General features: G+C 39.8%; 1 protein-coding gene across 5 annotated transcripts in view; it reads right to left on the bottom strand.

The window, feature by feature from the left end:
• Positions 1-15,882, bottom strand: part of TASP1 (taspase 1) — an 83,951-nt gene extending 68,069 nt beyond the window's left edge. For 4 of the 5 annotated variants that reach the window (XM_035552934.2, XM_035552939.2, XM_035552938.2 and 1 more), the window contains exons 1-5: positions 15,779-15,882; positions 12,241-12,458; positions 10,520-10,587; positions 8,850-8,918; positions 576-696 (exon numbers count right to left, since the gene is read on the bottom strand). In XM_035552934.2, coding sequence (XP_035408827.1) covers positions 576-696; positions 8,850-8,918; positions 10,520-10,587; positions 12,241-12,379 — 397 coding nt within the window. In that variant the 5' untranslated portion in view covers positions 12,380-12,458; positions 15,779-15,882. Of the gene's footprint in view, positions 1-575; positions 697-8,849; positions 8,919-10,519; positions 10,588-12,240; positions 12,459-14,993; positions 15,139-15,778 lie in introns of those variants that run through there. The other variant, XM_035552935.2, reaches the window with a different exon arrangement.
• Between the last annotated feature and the right edge of the window lie 4,874 nt (positions 15,883-20,756).

The following is a 20,756-nucleotide window of genomic DNA, read 5'->3' as shown; positions in this document are numbered from 1 at the left end:
AGAATAAACAATAAGCTTCGGTTTCGAGGCTAGCAATCTATGTAGCTTTCTGACACTGTAAAGGAAATCTCAGTTCCTTCGTATCCTAATTTGACCAATTTAACTAAGAGACCAACTATCAGGTAACCTTATGACTGAATTATGTAACAGTAAGTTCCCCAAAGAGGCAGATAACAAAAACAAATATAAAGTGGAATTTAAATGCTAGTATTCTTTTTTTTTTTAATACGTAGATAGAAAAATAGATAATTGCATTTTCATATGTAGTTATCATATCATAAAGTTTCATTCTCCAAAGCCATCTGAGCAAATTTAACTCCATTGGTGAATACTTTATCACGTGATCATTCTGCATCAAAGGATTATCAGTCAACTAACAAGATAACACACTGCAACAACACAAAGCAGCATTTCAGGGTGCAGGAATGCCTCCTTCTCCCCTTAAAGGGGAAAGAATTTAATAAACAGGGAAGTATTTTATAATGCCACCCCCCTCCAAAAACATAACAAAAAAGAACAAGATTGATCTTTGCACATAAATCAGTAGTTAGCTTTACAACACATAAGTAACATACCACTCAGTGCTCCAACAGCTCCAAAATTTAATGACTTTCCATCCATTATACTGGCATCACATTCTATCTCACCCAGAAGGTTTAGGTTAGACCCCATTCCTGCATTTGTGAAAGGAGAATCCTAAAAATAAGAATAAAACACTGTAAGGCCACATCCATAACAGACTATATCAAGACCTTTGCATAACTAATATGGTGACACTGGTCTTTGTACAGTGTAATTTCTTATTGCAGTATTTCGATCTGCCACAACAACAAAAAAGAGCAATTTGCACTGGTCATCTCAAATTACTACCGTAGATACCTTATACCCTCTTCAGTGTGATACATCTCAAGTGTAATAATGTGCTATTATAAATAATAACCACACGACAAATTTAGATAATCATTTATATGCAAGCAAAAGCTTTACGAGATGAGTAAAAATCTCCTCCACAGAGACCACAGTCTACTTCTGAAACTCTCAAGTATGGCGGAGCAGCAAAACAGAACTGTATGTTTCCTTAAGATGATAAGACTGTGATTTCAGCCTTGCACACAGAAATGAGGAATCAGCACCAATAAAAAGAATTCACTTTGCAAAATTCCTATTTGAATGCTAGCACGAGGACAGTCATTACCATGGTCTGGAAGTCTATTGAATAACAAAGGTATATTTCACATAAAGCATGGAACAACCTTTAATAAACTACCTAATTAAAAACTAACCCATCTTTTATTAGAGTTTTCTGTAGTTTTTGAAAACTTAAGTTTGTCGAACAAGAAGTGTCACATGCTAGATTTAAAAGTACGAATTGTTGCCTACACGTTCCCTCGGAGCATCACCATGATTTTAAAATCACAAAGCTTTAAAGTGGCATAGTCCAGAAGTCTCACTGTCTGGTCAACATAACCCCAACTTTCCATATGCAGGCACAAAACTGAGTACAAGATGAAGAAAGAAAACAGGCCAGAATATTCAAACAGTAACATTTTAGAGATGCTGCATGCTTTCAGAGTTTTATATCTGTTTTTATTACAATAGCAGAACAACCTCACGTAAGAAATAAAACGGTTGTCTAGACCATATGTAAATATATCATAGAAATCAGATGGCCATAATGTTACAAATACACGTAATATATGCAGAATCAAGAAACACATCTATTGGAAACAAAGTTCTGTCTTAAATGTTAAGAGAGTTGGCTCTTTTTTGCACACGCTAGTTTGCAATGAATGCAAGGAAACTAAAGAAAGAGGGAGAACAGAAATGAAAAACAACTTTGCAGCAAGTCAGTACTCTTGTTAACTTTCGAATGAACAGTCATGAGTAAATACAAAACCTATTTTGCAAGGTACTGATTCTAATTTACAGAGATAAGGTATCTAGCACATTAGTATTGGAAACAGTTATCAAAATGCAGTCTTGCTGGAGTTTTATGCTTAAAGGTAACAGTGGAGAATCATTAATACATGATCAACGTATAATCATTAAACAGATGGTAATCTCTCCGTCATGTTAATTCTACACCACTCATCTTTATTGTCTGTTTTTCTTCTGCATCCAAGAAGTAGCACAAGATTTTATCCCATCCCATTTTATCTCATGCCGTAACAGATCTTCAAATTCATTGTGTACGTTCATTGTGTTGTTCATTTTGACAGATATGCATCACAGAAAAGAAGTAAAGTGGAAGAGTAGTTGGAACACTTTCAGCTTGGCGCACAGTGAATAACTTTCCCTAGAAAGGGGGAAAGGTGGAAGGCTACCAAGATGATGGTCTTGGAAAGGGGGAAGATTGCCAAGCAGGAGCGGGCTTAGCCAACTGTATTGCTGTATTGCTCGCCAGACTGCAACTATGAAGAAAATTAAGCCAGTGAAGTTTTAGAACAAAAGGAGCAGAGAAGTGACAGAAGGAATCTGAATGCAAACAGTGAAAAATTCTTGGAGGACAAAGGAAAAACAGGAATGCATTAGGATGAACTGTGCTTACTCCTAGAGCTCTCCAAGTTCCTTGCTCTCGGGTAATTGAAGCACGGAGATCTGCAAGTCTGGAGACTAATTTCTAAGGCTCTGTTCCAAAAACATTTGCTCAGTACATTATACTCAAAAACATTAGCGAAGAGCAAGAATTTTGTGTTCTATAGATCTGTTACAGTCACAAAGCAAAGACAGCTGTTACCTTAAAAGTGGATGTCACAGCCAAATAAAGGGAGCAGGGAGGACCTATCAGAACAGAAATCCTGGTTACTCTGTCTAGAATCCTTCTGCCTGCAAGATACAATGCTCCCTACTATCTGATACACGTAATAATTTAGAGAGTTTAAGGGGAACAAGAAAAACAGGCTACATAGTAGCACTAGTTCAGTTTATTTCTAAAAATCAAGAAGTGCTTTGGAATAACACCTTCACTGGCACAACATCGAGGATGCACCAAGAAATGACTTATTGAGAGGATCTCAAGACAAAGCGAATGCCACCTGTTTCTCCCCTCTGAATACTACAAAATATTTATGAGAATGTCACATAGTATGTGATAAATAGAGTATCTAAACCAACAAAACAGAAGGTGCCTCTGATGGCACAACTCTTTCATTTCAGAACTACGGAGTCTTACCAGTACACTCATTCACAAACTGAGCGACTTCCCCAGTAGAAAAGAAATGAAGAGCAAAATGAAGGGCCTGCTCAGAATTTCTGTGGAGCTTTACAATTAGACTGCACTCAGTTAAGATGCAGTCTCAGAATTGCCAAGAGAAAGGTGGTCTCTGTAACTTCACAAACCTAAAAGCTGATCTGATAACAGCTTTAGACAGCGCAGGAACTGGGTGTGAATAGCACGGAATCTCTGACACCTACCGGAGTGTCTTTGAGATGAGATGAGATGAGATGAGATGAGATATAAAGCCTTTGAAATGAGGCAGGGAAAAACCTTTAGAACAAATGGAAACAGATATTCACACCTACATCTATGAATAGACAAGGACATGAAATACCGCACATTAATACATCTCTTTTTGAAATACATGAATCTCTGCAAAGTCTGACCAAAAGATTTCAAGACTGATAAACAAATTTTGGAATACAATCTAGGAAAATTAAGAAGTGTTTTAAAAGGAAAATGCACAGCCTTTGAGGAATGTGGAAACATTATTAAAACAGAAGTGTGCATGCTTTCAAAAGGCAAAAAATAAACTGAGCTACTCCAGAACTGCAAGAACTGATTCCCCAAGCTGTACCCAACTTGGGGGAGGGAGGGAAAGAAGGAAAAGAAAGTTGTAACAGTAGGTATATTCAGGTATTTACTTGTATTTAAAAAACACAAGCAGAGATCAGCCTTTACATCTCTAAGCAGTCAGAAAACGATCAGATATGCAAGCAAAACAGCATGAGCTTTGCAAGCTAACAGCAAGCCCTACCACTACGCAAAAGTAAAAAATGCGAGAAAAGACAAACAAGTGTCTATTCAAAGCATTTTAATAAAACAAAAGCTTTCGAATTTGTGAAAAATACTAGACTACAGCAATTACACCATCACTGAAGTATCTCTAACTTAAAACTTGAAACTGTAGTAAAGAGATAATACAAAGCTTTAAGATGTGGAACAATAATTTAATTTTCAAAAGTTAGCCCATCTTGTGTTAACCCCATACCAAGGGTATCATTTTCATTTGTAGACTCCTTTTTATTTCAAGATGTATTTGAAAATGTTCTGGCAGCAATCACAGGCATGCTGAAGTTTCTAGCTGTGGTCAAAGTTGGAATGCTTGAAGATGTTACTCAACTCTAATAGTCCAGAATTACATCTAGGCAAATAGTTAAAATGTTCTATTTTGACATGTATTAAAGAGGATTCCATTCATTTTTTCTACAGTTTAGGCCAAGGTTTATTTGCAACTTTTAAAAGGATTTCAAAGTCTACAGCCATTTCTTTCTACACACTGCAATTTTAAAATTCATTTTTCTGTGGGAATTCAGTGACAAGAAGTAATAGTCTACAAGGATGAGTCAGGTCCCTTTCAACTAAATCAGCTAAAATGTTTTTAAAGAACACTTTTGTCATAGATTACTGTTAGTCACTCTGCTGCAAAACATCACAGCAATGCTTTTAACTAGAATTAACAACTTCCAGTTCATTATCCATTTAAAGTTCATCTATGGTGACTGCCTTACCACAATAGTGCTGCTGGCATCGTGCTTTCAGCTTTATAAAGATATCCTTGGGACTAAGATTCTGTATTCCAAAATCTTATTTACTATAAAATTAATAAATCATGTTTAAAAACCAACCACAATTCAACAAGAAGTAAACTACTTCACTGCAAAATTTTGCTTTGCGTTCCTTTGAATTGAGGCTAAAAAACAAGCAAAGTAAATAGAGGAATTTTAGTAGCAAGGAGATCAAAAGCAAAATGTGACATCCACTTCCCCATCAATCACATTAATTTCCAATTTAAATGATGTCCATAAATAATATTCCACAGAAGTCAAATTAAAGAAACAAGCAATGTACACATATTATTAACGAACTTAGACTACACATAGAGAAATTTTAATATCTTTATCGTCCTTTACAACAAACTTATGCTCTCGTCTCTGATATTTGAGCAGCAGACCCTCTGAAGTGCTCTATACTCTAAGCTTGAAATTGCACATCACTTCTGCAGCCAGCCATAAATTCAATCAGCATGTGGTTTTGTTGAAAACTGCACGTTTCATAAGGAAAAAAAAAAGCTGCCCAAATCCTTTTGTTTTTCAAGGCAAGTTCAGACTTCCTACGGTGGCTGATAGTAAGATCGCAAAAATAAATGATTCTGGGCTCATGTCTTTGTAGAAGAATACAGTGTAAATGATGACTTTTATGAAGCACCTTGTCCATATCCATTCTATTACCAAAAGCTGAAAGAAGTAACCTGTTCATTTGTTTCTCTGCAATGACAGAGTTCACAAACTGGAAAACGTAACTGCCTTTAATCAACTTAGGAAATACAGCTGATGCTTATGAAGACCAGTGCAGTTATTTCAACAGTATTGTGGGTCAGGTGTTGTTGTTTTGTAAAAGTAATCTACCTTTTCTCAAAAAACTATTAGCATTATATCTTAATCTATCCACTATTTCATTTGAGATTCAAAGTCCAACAAAAAAAGGCTGTTCATTCTCCATTTGGAGCCTGCAAAAATAAAACAAAAAACAGACAGCATACCACAAGCAAACTGTCAGCTTGCTCATAAAAGATCAAGAGCAAGTCTTGCGCCTCAACAAGTCTTTGAAGTGATGCCTCTTGGATTAGCTGAAATTCTGTGTAATAGGAGTTGTGTAATTGAGTGGAACTGAGGGGAAAAAAAATTAATCTTTTGTGACACTTCCATGAAAAGATTTGTGTGTCTTGCAAAGACTACAGATTTTTGGAATACAGCATTAAAAACTCTACAAAACTGTAAAAGAGATTAAATATTTCAGATAAACTCACTGTAATGTGTTCTCCAGCAACCAAAATATAAAGAAGCTTGAAACAGTATTCCATGACGGAATCTGTTATCATGTAATACAAAATTTTGTTGTTCTTTACCTTAATCTGTATTGCAGTGGCAGATGCAAACAAACAGAACTGTTTTTATACAGATTTTTACTATTTACCTCCCAATTCAAAATGCTAAAGTACTTGATGAAAATGTCAGCATCTTTTCTGCATAAAAAAGAGGAGTGATAGCTCACAAGAGAGACAGTCAACATACAAACCTACATTTTTACCTATAAAGTCTTATAATGAAAGAGAAAATTTGCTCTGTTTGCTTTGTTGGTTTGCCACATGCAGTTTCTGTTTTCCAGACAGGAGTAGGAAAAGAACTGGAAATAAAACAGAAGACTCAGCTAGAGAAAAGATGGACATCTCTGGAGGTGGTGTTCACCATGAGATATGAGTAGACACAAACCTTCCAACATTTTCAAAGCTGACAGTCTAACACTTTGGAATTTCTCATACCAGTTCCAAAAAACTGCCACTGCAAAACACACCATTTTATGTTCTGAGTATACCTTTGATTCTTCCTAACTGCATAGCTGTAAAGTTTAATTTAAAAGAAGCCCAAATCCCAAACCCAATATTCTTTATCACAATAAAACAGAAAATGACACACAATTAAGAAGTTATATAGATCACTTAATGAGTAAATGAAAGCCAATAATTTTGTTGAGAACAATGGAAGAATAGCCTGAACAAAATAATATTTAATCTTAAAAACAGGAAAAAAGGAAAAAAAAAACAGGTTTTGTACAACAGTACACATTAAAATACTACCTAATACAATAACAAAAACAGAAAGTAGAATGATGGCAGGCATCACCAGAGCAGTAGCAGGACAGAAAAGAAAAAAAAGGTTGCTGATCGGATTAATTCCCTAAATATGTTTTAATTTCATCTTAAAGCCATAACATCTTACAGATATCACTTCAGAATATTTAAATCTACTACAGCAAAAGATTTTCTCAGGGATATCAAAAGCAGAAAATAATTACCCTGGGCACAGCTGCAAGGAGATACATAGCTTTTAAGTTAAGCTTCTTAAAATATGTTTTCTTCTACTTAGTTCAGGAACACAATAAAAATCACAACACGAAATATGAAATTTTTCTTCCACCAAGGAGGGAACTGAATCACGAAACAATCTTGTAGAAAAACAGCAGATTCAGTTAGCTTATAGACGTGCATCATAAATAATTCCTCTACAGAGAATTTATCTTTTATGCTCACCTAGATCTACTTTAATGTGTAAGATAGCACATGAAAGCATATTTGAACAGTTCAGTGGAGACCTGGAGTACTGTTCAAAGTCAAGAAGTTCACCAAGCTAAAAGTATGACTGAAGCCTCGGCACCTAGTCAGCATGCCTAATGCATATTGAAGTTACATACATACTGCCTGCCTCACCCTAACCCTATCACGTATGTTAATTAATACTTTCTAAACATATGTGTGAGCAAATCCACTGCTAATCCTCTCGAATATGACAATAAATTCCCAAACCAGGACATTATTTTTACAGTAGAACAATCACATCACCTTCCTTTTTTTACTAATAAAGTTGGAGAGGATGAAACAATTACTGCCATGAGGGATAAGTGAACCTGGGACAATCATTAATATTAAACTTCCTCATTTATATCGCAGAAATTCTTTTAGCTTTACTCCCCTTTTCCTTATTTCATAGGGACCATTCACTAAAGTCAGATGCTGTAAAATCTCACCATTCCAAAAAGAGACTCTTCCAAATGCCTTACAAACAGCTGCTCATCTCCTTATAATTATTGATTCTTTGTATCTTAAATAAAAAATCAATTTTAAATAAAAGCATTACTTGTCCTACTCTTCTATATACAACTGGTCATAAAAATCAGAAAAAAAAGATAATTTTACGAAAAGCTGCATTTCGCCAAACAGCCTGCTTCTAGTCTCCTATCCTATCAGACAGAGATCATAGAGGAAAAAAAGTAAAAATATAAGAAAAAAAGCCTTCATGATTTACATTAGTTCAAGTATGATGTGGAACAAATGAGAACTTAAAATTCCTACTTCATTTTCTAATAGTCATTTAATTGGACAGAGACAAGCAACCTTACATTTATACAATCACTTTTGCAATGTTATCCTGAAGAACTGAAAAAGATATGAATAACACAATCCAGGAAAGCACATCAGAGATAGTTACATCAATATAATTGCTACCTGAGAGCATTAATACAGTTACTAAGGACTAACTACATCTAAATTCTTTGGACTATAATTTGAAGAAACTAAACATAACTGTGAGAGATACTAATGAGAAAAAAAAATAAAAAATGAGAACTTATTCTAGAACGTCTAGTCAGCCAATGTTACCAGTAGCATGATTTTTCCCCACCTAAGAAGCGGAGCCAGTGTAGTCCACCTGTAAGTCAGAACTTCCCTAAAAAGGGTTAGATAAATCTTTAATCGTTTTTTTTTCTTTTTAATTGTTAAAGACTATCTGATAAAACATACCTGAGATAAAAACCAATTTGAACCAAGTACAGAACTTTTATTCACTTGGCAGTTTTAGAAGTCTTTAAATACATTTATTCCAAAAAAGAATTAAAAGGCAAGATAAAATTAGTATAGCTTCCCTATCTGCACAGATAACTAAATTTAAGACACAAAAAGGGAAATCTCAGTAGATTTCCCATTTGAATTAGTACCTTCCCCCCTTGAATTAGTACCTTCCTACAGAAAAATGTGACAATGTACCTGAGATATATATTAGTAGTCGGAAATTCTTACCTCCAATTCTATAAGTGCTGCAGTCACTGCATCTGTTGCAAGAGCGCCAGCCTGTAGCTTTTCAATTGCCTGTAAAACAGAATTTTCAGTTGATGATTAGGAAATTCTAATATTTTATCGCTATGCCCTACATTTTCCTAGTCCTGTACAAAAGAGAATCTTCACCAAATTACTTTAAGATGTAAGAAGACAGAAAAACAAGATACGCAGGAAATCACGGCCATGCACCATGTGAGGGCAGATCTGATGGCTTTTTACTCCTCAGACATTCCAACACTGCATTTAGTAGCAAGCTCAAATTTGTAGCAAAACAAATTCTCATACCTGACTTCCTCAAACACAATGTTTCAGTCAAGAAGTTTCTAATTTCTTTCCAAGATTCAACAACAATCCCTAGTACTATACATGGTAATGATCATGAAATTGAACATTATCAACAAATGAACTCATCTAAAAGACAATGCATAAAAACAAGTCATATATGATAAAGTTATCTTCAGATTTTATATGCGTGCACACACACAAAAAGAGTTCTAGAGCCTAACTCTGCATCTCAGATCCATACTGGTCCCCCAGGTAACCTCCAGAAAACAGTTATGGCTGCATCTTAAGCAGCAAGACAAACCCATGACTGTTTGCTCTTCATACAAATTATTTTTGTTGGCTACCTAGCTTAAGGAACCAAACAGAATCTCCAATTAGACAAATTCAACAGCAAACAACCTCTTTTCCACACATAATTAGCTGAAAAATTACTATCATCAGGGCTAATGGACAACTTTAATGAAGCTGGTGTTAAGTTTGGATGCTTTTTGAGGCTTCTCATTAAAAAATTAGATTTGTATTAGGACTGAGCAACAGAACTGTAAAGATGAAGTGTTAATTAATTATTAGATTCCAGCTCTGAAACACTTCCAAAAAGCCTGCCAGGCTCCTCAGCTCCATCTCCGTGGAGAAAGCAAAAGGCATTACGAATTTTGAAGATCAGTATTCCAGCTTCTTATTCAACACTTTGTGTACAAGACTTGCCAGCTCCAAAGCCAAGTTCTCAAGGTAGATAAAAATAATAAATATATATTTTTATATATACTGCCATAGAAATGAAAATTGTGCCATTTCTTCCTTTCCAACTTTGGGAAGAGGATTTTTCTGGTTGGTTGGTTGGTTGTTTTTTTTTCATTGTTTCTACCTCTCCTCCTATTAAAAAGTTAAGAGCTATCAAGAAGAAAGGAATTCTAGAAATCCCTATATTTATGGAGTAATCTGGATGCTAGAGCTTAAATAAACTCCAAAAAGCGTGGATATTAATGAAAGAAAGATCCAGGCATCATGTTCAGCTCTGGTAATCCCAGAACCACAGAAGCAGTGCATGAAGCTGTAAGAATATCCTGTGAAGGCACTACTGCGAGCTTACCTGTTCGTTTTCCACCATTCCTTTGATGTCTTTTATTTGCCACCACCAAAATAGCAAAGTTTCTGTACCTTGGGGCCAAGCACTGTAGTGACTCTGTACAGCCATCACGTTAACTGTTGCTGCTCCATTTTTTCCTCTAGCAACGCATACGTTCTGAGTAGCTAAACCACGATATGCCTATTTATAGCAAAGGGACAGTGCTCCCTGTACATTTCTTACATACCCAGGACAAGACTGTGGAGATGGTAAGACATACCTTCTGGCAAGCTCTTTTGCACACATGCTTATACTCTCTAGCTTTGGATTCAGAATGATAACCTGCACCTACAATTAGACAAAAGAAAAAGAGATTATACTACTTATCAAACTACTGTCTATAGTTCAAAGCAAGAATTACGACACGGACAAACAGAAGGTGTCTGGATTACATTAGCATTTCTTTTTTGTATCCGTGGTTGACAACTTTAAGCCATTCAAATACACTTATAGAGTACAGAGCACACAGGTGTAAATCTCAGTGTCATATAATCTGTTCCTATAAACACTCTCGAAGCGACTCCAGTTTTGTTCATTCTTGGAGGATTTCCAGCACTGCTATTTTATTTAACCTCCATTCATGTGGGGAAAAAAAAAAAAAAGTCAAACTCCAATTTTCCTTTTCCTGATGATTTGCAAGTTGGCCAATTACTATTTTATTTTCTCATATTTACGCTACACTTTTAGAGCTCATTACTCCAGTTTTAGAACCAGAAGATGTGCCTGAAATAAGGACCACTTTTTTCGTCTTTTTCTCATTTTCAGTCTTTATGCCTATCCTGCTGCACCTACCCATTTTGCCCTGGTTTTAGCCACTGTCCCCTATTTCCATACCTGAGAAATTTATCAGTGTCCACTATTTGACTCAATACAGTACCAGAAAAACAGCAGACAGGATTAGCACACTGACCTTTAGTTTCCATTTTTTTTTAACTTGACAAACATGTTTGTATTGATTTCAACTTCCTTTTCCTCACCTTTAGTAATGCCAGCCTTGATAAACTCTAATAAAATCAGTTTTAACACTTCTAGCAAAGAAAAAAAAGGACTTTTAAATAGCAAAATAACCCAGCAAAGAGCAACATATTGATCAATTCAATCTGCTCTTTAAATAAAATACCAGGGTCTTCCAATATCAACCAAGAATAAGCACCATGGAGACTTTTTGGTTTTTGCCTGAAGGATTTCAGCAGCTAAAAACAAACGTATAGCCAGATGTAAATGTTATTCATATTTTCAAGACTACCAGTATTTAAGAAGGAACCTATTAAAAATTATTTATGAACAAGAGACACATAGTACATCATTTTTATATCACATCTGAGTAGAAGACCTCTTTGTTACATGTGGAAAAAATAAATAACAATTCGCTTAAAAAAGAACACGATAAAAAAATAGACTTGGAGAAAACCTTCAAAGTGTAAAAAGAGTCAAATACTGCAACACATTGCCTAAGGTTTCAGAAAGTCTTAACTAGACATGCTTAAGGACAAGCTAGACAAAAAATTGTCGGTAATCGAAGAGCTCTATGTGATCCTTCTGTACGGTAAAGAAACAGACTGAAATAGACCTCTCTCACATTTTGTAGGGTTCCCTATCAGCAGATGTAACTGAAGAATTTGATGTTTTATAACTGTGAAATTTAAGGATTTTTTTGACAAAGAGCAAATGCATATAATTATATATATAAATACGTATATACACACACAAACCATTCAGAACACCAAAAATTACATTTTTAGTACCAGCTCCCAAGATTCTCCAGCCAATGCAACTTCCAAACAAACTCTCCACTCACACATTTACATCCAAAGTTCACATCATTTCATTAAATGTGTTTCATTAACATACTAGCAGACCAAAGCCAATATAAAATTTCAGTTGATATTTAGTCTGTATACGCACTATTTCCATTCCAGCTGTTATGTTTCCGCACCTTACCTGCGTGAACAAGCACAAATCCCACTCGTTTCCCTCTTTGGGTTTGCTTTGTTTCGGGCTCTTTGACCACCACTTTTACAGCTGTAACCTGAGATGATTTGGAAGGTAACACTTCTATCGAACTTATCCCCTTCTCCATGATCGTACGTTAGGATCACCATCTTCTATTGGAAAAGAGCATGCTTCCATTCAAAAATAAATTCTGGAGAGGAATCATCCTAAAATCAAATCACATGCAAATGTTAGATCCTGATTTCCAAGAGACATATTTCATATATATCAACATCAGAAAGAATTTTTGGAAGACAGGTTTGAAACAAGTCGAGAACACCTGTTGAAAGAAGGGCTTCTAAGTTCTGCCTCTTGCCTAGCTAGCAGTATTAACATGACTTAAGATAACCAACTCAGTTGGAAAAGTCCATGTTGCAAGTCGGAATCAGCCTTTAAGCTCCCCTTAAGAGCCTTGAACCTAATAATCTTTCCAGTTGTTCTACGGAACTGCTGATCTAAGGCTTGCACACAACTGAGAAAGCTGCTTTCCATGGTCTTCTTTTATTCAACATTACAACATATTTCTCCACCCAGCATGCCTAACTAGTTTTAAATGTAATGATGCTTCACAGTCATAATCTTGACTTCTTAAAAGTGACATCCCCTTCTCATGTGAAAAGTCCTAAGCATCATTATAACAACGCTAGCAAAAGCTAAAAGATGGTATGTACAGATATGTGCATAACCTCCTATCCTGAAATCACGTGCTGGCATCTGCCTGCATGATTTTGTGTTGATATTTTATATAGGTGATGTAGAAAACATACATTAACACAAATTCAAGTCTATCAGAAATTATTAACACATTCTCCACAGAATTACAGCATACAAATAAAAATAATGCCTTATCTTTTTCTTTCTTTTGAAAGAAATAGCTGTTCAAGATCCTATAATGAACTCATTCCTAGTCTTCCATAGCCTTCTACGTCCTCCCCTTATTATTCTCCATTAATTTACAGGGGAAAAAGAAAAAAGGAATTTTTTTTTTAATTGCAAAGTATTTCTAAAAATAATGCCAAATAAGCCCAAGACAGTGAAGGAAAGTTTGCCTAGAGAAAAAGAACAGCTACCGTGATTATTAATGAACCACAATACACTTAAGTCGAAGTCAAATAATTTAGTAAACCCATTCTTTTAGCTAGCTTTTGGATCTTAACCCTTAACATGTTTACAGAATTTGATGTTTATAGAAAGTTCATGGAAAAACCGACAGTATTTTCTAGAATACAAAGTAAAAGCTCCCAAATGGTAGTACGGAAAAATGTATTGTATTCCTCAAGAGTCAGAAAATAAATTTGCTGTATTTACTGCTTCTCTTATCTACAGACAAATAACGACACTATCATTCCTCTAGTTCAGCTGGTAAACTGAAAGCACATTCTACGTGTCAGATTAATTCAGGAAGTGAACGAGCATGTCGCTGTAATGCATGGATGAAGACCTCTGATAACATATCAAGATATTCCAGTATGATGTCTAACACCCCTCCCACCTCTAAAGGGACTACTTGTAACCTAAAAACACTAGTAAGTGAATAGGGGATGTTTAATATGGAGGACTTAAACCACAAATTTTGCAAATGCTGTACAGCTCACTCCAGGAATTAAATATCAATCCGCTTAAACAGCCATAACAATGCAAATGTTGTTTGTCAACACTCTGCACTGGCATAGGACAAACTTACTGGCTTACCAAAGCCTTCTTTGCAATATTGAAAATTAGCACAGCTTTCTAGGAAGCTACTTCTTTCCACTCATTTTCTCTTAGGTGTTAAATACATATATGTATCTTCATATATTTCTAAACATATATAATACAAATAATTATGTTTACTTATGTAAATATAAATACATATATTCATACAAAATTAATTACCTCTACAACATACAGATTCTACAAGGAGTAAAATAATTTATAAACTACATCCAACTGTAAGTCTCGTGTATAGACTTCAGAGCTCGAGTTAACGTCACAACCACTACAATTTACTTCCTTTTTTGCTAACAAGAAGCAAGGGAGCTCCAGCAGCCATTGGTACAGGAGGTGACCTGAAACAATCTGTTTACTACAAACTCCACTTTCCTGCATCTTACTGCAGCACACACCTACAGGGGAATTACAAAGACTGAAGTAAAATGATATAAGTGCAATTATGGAACATGTATTCTTGCAGAAATAAAAGAAAAATAGTATGGTGGTAAGAACAGTAATGAAGATGGGAGAAAAATATTTTTTAAAAATAAAGATACAGATGCTATTTAAAGCCTAAATAATAGTATAGCTCCAGACTGAAAATCCTAATTAGGCGTTAACACGCACTTCAGTTTGAGGATGTGCTGATTTTTACGAGCAAGGCAGTCGCAGAGTTCGCACAGCACGCTCAAAAGACAACGTATATTAAACTCATCTCATTAACATCCTTCTACATTAATTTTTGCCAAATCTCTTCCATTCCAAACCCCTCTTCAAGTATCATTCCCAAACTTGCTGCTTCCACTTTCTAAGCTCCAGTTGGAGCCTGCCTTTCCCTTTACAGCTGCCTTTAGAGATTCATCTGTTCTCTTTGCTGGCCTCTCGTACACTCGATAGTCCTGATCTCATCCCTCTCACTACACAGCTACGACGTACAGCTACAGAAACGGTGGAGGAACGCAAAGAACACAAACCGTGACAATCCTAACGAAGCAGTCCGAAGTACTTACTGCATTTAAAAAGCAACAAGCGCCAAAATCCTAGGCGGCTGCTCGGAAAAATAAAGTCACTAAGCACGAGTGTCACAGCCAGCACGGCACGCACAGCCTGCCATCCCGGGTGCCTGTCACACACCCCAGGGACAGCCTGTGAGCCCAGAGGGGACACGGGGCGCTCCCGGGGGACGTAAAGCTCAGTTCCCTGCTCTGTGGGGCAGACACCCGCAGCTACTGACACACACAGGCGGCTACAGCCAGATGAGGGGAGGAGGAGGCGCACGTAGGGATGGCTCCGTCTCAGCCCTGGCCGTGTGCAAGGGGTCGTTTGGGGGAACTTTCCGCGTTTTGGAGCTTTTCATTTCTGGGCGCTTTTCGCGTTTTAGAGCTTCCCGTTTCTGACAGGGGCTGGGTAACGCAGGGCAGGAGCGCGCAGGGCAGCAGGGCAAGCGTGGAGAGCCCCGAGCGCAACGTGAGCCACGGGGAGCACGCAACGACCAACGGGGAGCCACAGAGACGCATGAAAAAAGGCAGAAAAGCAAATTTTATTGCGAAAAACCACCAAGGAAATCCCACCCCCGCTCTCCTGAGCGGCCGCCTCAGCGCTGCGGTCGCCATGGCAACGCCCTGCCGGGGGCGGGGCCTCCGCCGCCCACGGGGGTGACGTCACCGGGGGGAGCTCCCCGCCCCGCCCCCCACCTCCCGGCAGCGCGCGAGCCCGCGCGGCCGTTAACGGCCGTCCGGGGGGCGCGGGGGGGGGGGCGCGGGGGGGGGGGCGGGGCCGGGCGCCGAGCACTCACCCGCCGCCGCCGCCGCCGCCGGCCTCGCGCGCACCCGGAACCGCCCGGCCGCCCCGTTGCCTCGGTGAGGGTGAGGCGTCCCGCCCCCCCGCCGGCCTCCCATTGGGCGCGGCCGGCCACGCGACCGGAAGCGGCGGTGCGAGGGGAAGAGGGCGGCCGATTGGCGGGCGGGAAGGGGAAAGGCCCGCCCCGCTGAAGAGAAGGAGCCAATCGCGGCGCGGGCGCTGCTATGAAAGGGGCTCGGGGAGGGGTTGAGGGAAAACGGCGGCCGCGGCGGGGGTGGGGGAGAGAATCTGGTGCCCGCGGCGCCGCCTGCGAGGAAATGGCGGCCGGGCTGGGCCCTACGGGCCGGAGGGGAAGGGGGCAGCCTCGGGCCAGGCTTCCTCCAGCTGCTTTCTCCTCTCTCCTACCTCAGAGAGTCCCTTAAGCAAAAGCGAGCGTAAAACTAGACCTGTCTGTGAGGGATTTTGCATAGGGAGTGGGGTTGTGAGGTAACCGTTGCCTTCCTGGAAGTAAGAAGCATGAGCTCTGCTTTCTACCAGGGATAAAATAAAAGTGCACTTTTTTCCATAGCAGGCATGTCACATAATTCCCCATCCCACTTGAGGCTGCCCAGAAGGACCTCGTTCCAAGAGGCATTTCATTCTCAGAGCCTTTACTGTGACAGGAATATTCAGTTCCCATTTGCTTCTACCCCTTTTGCTCTAAAGGAGACTCAGCACCTGGCCCAGCATCATTTTCTAAAAGTACCTTCCCAGGAATGAAGGCTGCCACAATGAAGTCTTATTTCCCTCATGCTTTTTCAGATGTGCCTAACAGCCAGTTGCACACCCCCTCCTTTATCCCACACCATGTTCATTTATCCCCATTTATCTTATCTTAAAAAGAAGAGGTCCTAATCTTCTTTGTCATAGGACTGTGACTCTAGACTGGGGGAACTTCACTTAATTCCAACTAACAATCATTTAATTACTGATTCTGGTATTGAGAAACAAAGAAAACACTTTAAAAAGGGGGGGGGGGGCGGAATAACACTTTTCTCCCCTTTTCCCCTGTTCAACTTCACTCCAGACGTCTCCCAACACTGTGGGTTATTCCTAAATTGCAAAGGTATCAGGGATGTTACCACTCCACCACAGAGTTCCTCCTCCTACTGCTGTGGCCGTGTTGTTCCTCTTTCTCAGCTTTTTCTACCCTTCCTTGTGCATGTTTTCATTGAGGCTCCACCAGTGGCACTGATGGGTTCAGGTTCATCTACGTCCTGTGTTGGGTCCATTGTAGAGATGGCTGTGTCCAGCACAGGGCAGCCCTGCAGCTCCATCCTCTCCCTGCTGCTACAAAAACCTTACTAAAAATAGAAAAAAGAATGGAGATTAAAAATATATATATATCATGAACTCTTCCTTCCTGATTTGGCAACAGTCCATCGGTTTTCATTGAAATCTTGGAAGAACTTGCATCTGGAGCCTCCTTTGCTCTCCTCTGGTTCTCCTTGCCTACATCCAGGCATCCGTCACTGATGCAAGTTTCTCTGACGTGGTTCCAGCATACTGCCTTGCCCTGAAGCACACCCCTGTACACAAGGATCCCACACTCCCCAATTCCAATTTTTAATTTCAAATAGCTTTTATTCATTTACCAGCTTTCTGTTAAAGGAATGTACCACGCAAACAAAATCTTCCTTTTGTATTAACTTCCCAGATTCACTGATCAGTTAGAATACATTAGGACTCATTCTTCCTCACTATTTTCTGGGCCACATCACCAGCAGCTTATGAGGGAGAGAAAAAAAAAAAAAAGCCTTTTCAATAGCTATGCAGTAAAGATAGAAAGGTTCTTGTGACTTATTGCTGGAGGAAAATACTGCGAAGGACAGCTCTTCACCCAGCATTCGTCCTCTGCCAGGCTCTACGGTGTCTGTCCAGCACTTTGGATTTTGTTACATGTTCACTCTGCCAGTGCTTCTGCATGGCTGACCACACTAGATATTCCTACATGCACGAGAAGTGAATTAGTTCTGTACTAATCCCCAATTCCACACTGAGAAAAGAAAGCAGAGGCAAAAAGACGCTATATGCTGACAGCACTCAGCTTGAACATAATACTTCTCACCTTTTCCTTTCCAGGACTCACTAATCACATAGTCACTATGACTTGCTGCCCCACTTTTGAAGTGCTACAGCAATAATCAGATAATTAGATTTCCTAGCATACACATTACAGAGTTGATTGATGCATTTTCCTCAACCCCTCTCATCAGTTTCCCTTGTTCTGCTGGCAAGTCTAACAGACTCTGGTTATGGATTAGCAAATGTATTTCAGATCCCTCAAATAAAACAGACAGACAGTGAAGTTTTTTTTATTATTATTATTTTGTTCTTTTAAAAAACTGTTGAAAATAAAATAAGGGAAACAATTTGTTTTAAGAGCATTTAGCTTATTATTATTATTATTATTATTTTAAATATAGCTTTTTATTAAGCACAGTACCAAGACATACTTTTCTGGACCTGTTGACAAGTAAGCCACAGACCTATTGCTCACTCTTCCAATAGGAATATATTAAGTCACACCAAGAGGTGCTTGCAGCCCAGTATCACATTTACAAACCTATCCTCATTCCCATCCCTTTTTCGCCCACAAAAGAAAAGAGCACACTGAAGGCAAAATAAAACACATTGAAAACAGCAAAGGGGAAAAAAAAAAAAAGTGCCAAGCCTAAGTCATTAACTCATGCCAAAAATCATTAATGTTACATGTAAAGGAGGAAATAAGAGGAGTTATAAGAAAGATATGCAACAAAATCATAGAAGCACAAGGTTGGAAAGGACCTACAAGATCATCTAGTCCAACCGTCCTTCTATCACCAATACTACCCACTAAACTACTAAATCATATCTCGTAGCACCTCACCCAGGCACTTCTTGAACACCACCAGGGTCAGTGACTCCTCCACCTCCCTGGGCAGGCTGTTCCAGTGCCTGACCACTCTGAGAGAAACAGTTTTTCCTGATATCTAATCTAAATCTCCCCAGAAGCAACTTGTGGCCATTTCCTTGAGTCCTATCATTAATTATTTGAGAGAAGAGGCCGAACCCCCCCCCTTCACAACCTCCCTTCAGGAGGTTGTAGAGTGCAATGAGGTCTCCCCTGAGCCTTCTCTTCTCCAGACTGAACAACCCCAGCTCCCTCAGCCACTCCTCATAACACTTGTGCTCCAGACCCCTCTCTAGCTTTGTTGCCATTCTCTGGACACGCAACAGGGCCTTGATGTTCTTCTTGTAGTGAGGGGCCCAAAACTGAACACAGTACTTGAGGTGCAGCCTCACCAGAGCCAAGTACAGAGGGATGATCACCTCCCTGCTCCCGCTAGCTACACTATTTCCAATACAGGCCAGGATGCCGTTGGCCTTCTTGGCCGCCTGGGCACACTGCTAGCTCATGCTCAGCCGAACATCGATCAACACTCACAGGTCCCTTTCCTCTTCACAGCCTTTTAGCCACTCTGCCCCAAGCCTGTAGTGTTGCATGGGGTTATTGTGGCCAAACTGCAGGACCCAGCATTTGGCCTTGTTGAACCTCATCCCATTCACCTCAGCCCAGCCTATGCAGATCCCTCTGAAGGGCCACCCTACCCTCAGGCAGATCCACGCTACTAGCTTGGTGTTGTCTGCAAACTTACTGAGAGGCCCAAGTAAGATAGGCCCCAGCAAGATAGGCCCCTGCACCGACCCCTGGGGGACACCACTTGTAACGGAACACCAACTGGACTTAACTCCATTAACCACAACCCGCAGGGCTCAGCCCTCCAGCCAGTTCTTTACCCAGAGAAGAATATATCTGTCCAGGCCACGGGAAGCCAGTTTCCCCAGGAGAATACTGTGGGAGACCATGTCAAAGGCTTTGCTGAAGTCTAAGCAGACTACATCAACAGCCTTTCCCTCATCTACCAGTCTGGTCACACTATCATAGAAGGTGATGAGGTTGGACAAGCACAACCTGCCTTTCACGAACCCATGCTGGCTGGGCCTGATCCCCTGGATGCCACACAAGTGCTGTGTGATCTCACCCAAGATGATTTGCTCCGTAACTTTCCCTGGAACCAAGGCCAGGCTGACAGGCCTGTAGTTCCCCGGGTCCTCCTTATGGCCCTTCTTGTAGATGGGAATTACATTGGCAAGCCTTCAATCCTCTGGGACCTCTCCAGATAACCAAGAATGCTGATAGATGATGGAAAGTGGCTTGGCAATATGGATTTTTTTTTTTTTTTAATTTTACAGTTTTGAATTTAGAAACAGTTTCTGGATCATCAAGCACCCTATACCACATGCAATGACACTTTTTTAGGTTGTGACTGCAATATTTTTTTGGCTGTTACACAGCTCATGATGGAACATCATTTCACTGTATTCCCTTCCTTACATATGCTTGATATGATACACATGCTGAAGGGAAGGGATGCCATCCAGAGGGATCTTGACAGGTTGGAGAAGCGGGCCTGTGCAACCCTCATGAGGTTCAACAAGGCCAAGTACAAGGTCATGCATCTGGGTCAGGGCAATCCCAAGTACAAATACAGGCTGGGCAGAGAATGGATTGAGCAGCCCTGAGGAGAAAGACCTGGGGGTGTTGGTTGACAAGAGCTCAACATAAGCTGACAATGGGCACTTGCAGCTCAGAAAGCCAGCCATAACCCTGGGCTGCACCTAAAGCAGCGTGGCCAGCAGGCCGAGGGAGGTGACTCTCCCCCTCTGCTCTGCTCTCATGAGACCCTACCTGGAGCCCTGTGTTCAGCACAGGGGACCCCAGCACAAGAAGAACATGGACCTACTAGAACAAGTCCAGAGGAGAGCCGCAAAGATGATCAAGGGGCTAGAGCACCTCGTACCAAGACAGGCTGGGGGAGTTGGGATTGCTCACTGTAGAGAAGAGAAGGCTGCAGGGAGACCTTATAGCAGCCTTCCAGTACTTAAAGGGG

This window comes from Cygnus atratus, chromosome 3 (assembly GCF_013377495.2).
Source record: "Cygnus atratus isolate AKBS03 ecotype Queensland, Australia chromosome 3, CAtr_DNAZoo_HiC_assembly, whole genome shotgun sequence".
Lineage (NCBI taxonomy): Eukaryota > Metazoa > Chordata > Aves > Anseriformes > Anatidae > Cygnus > Cygnus atratus.
The sequence above is the reverse complement of the archived record's forward strand: the minus strand, read 5'-3'. Positions and strand labels throughout refer to the sequence as shown.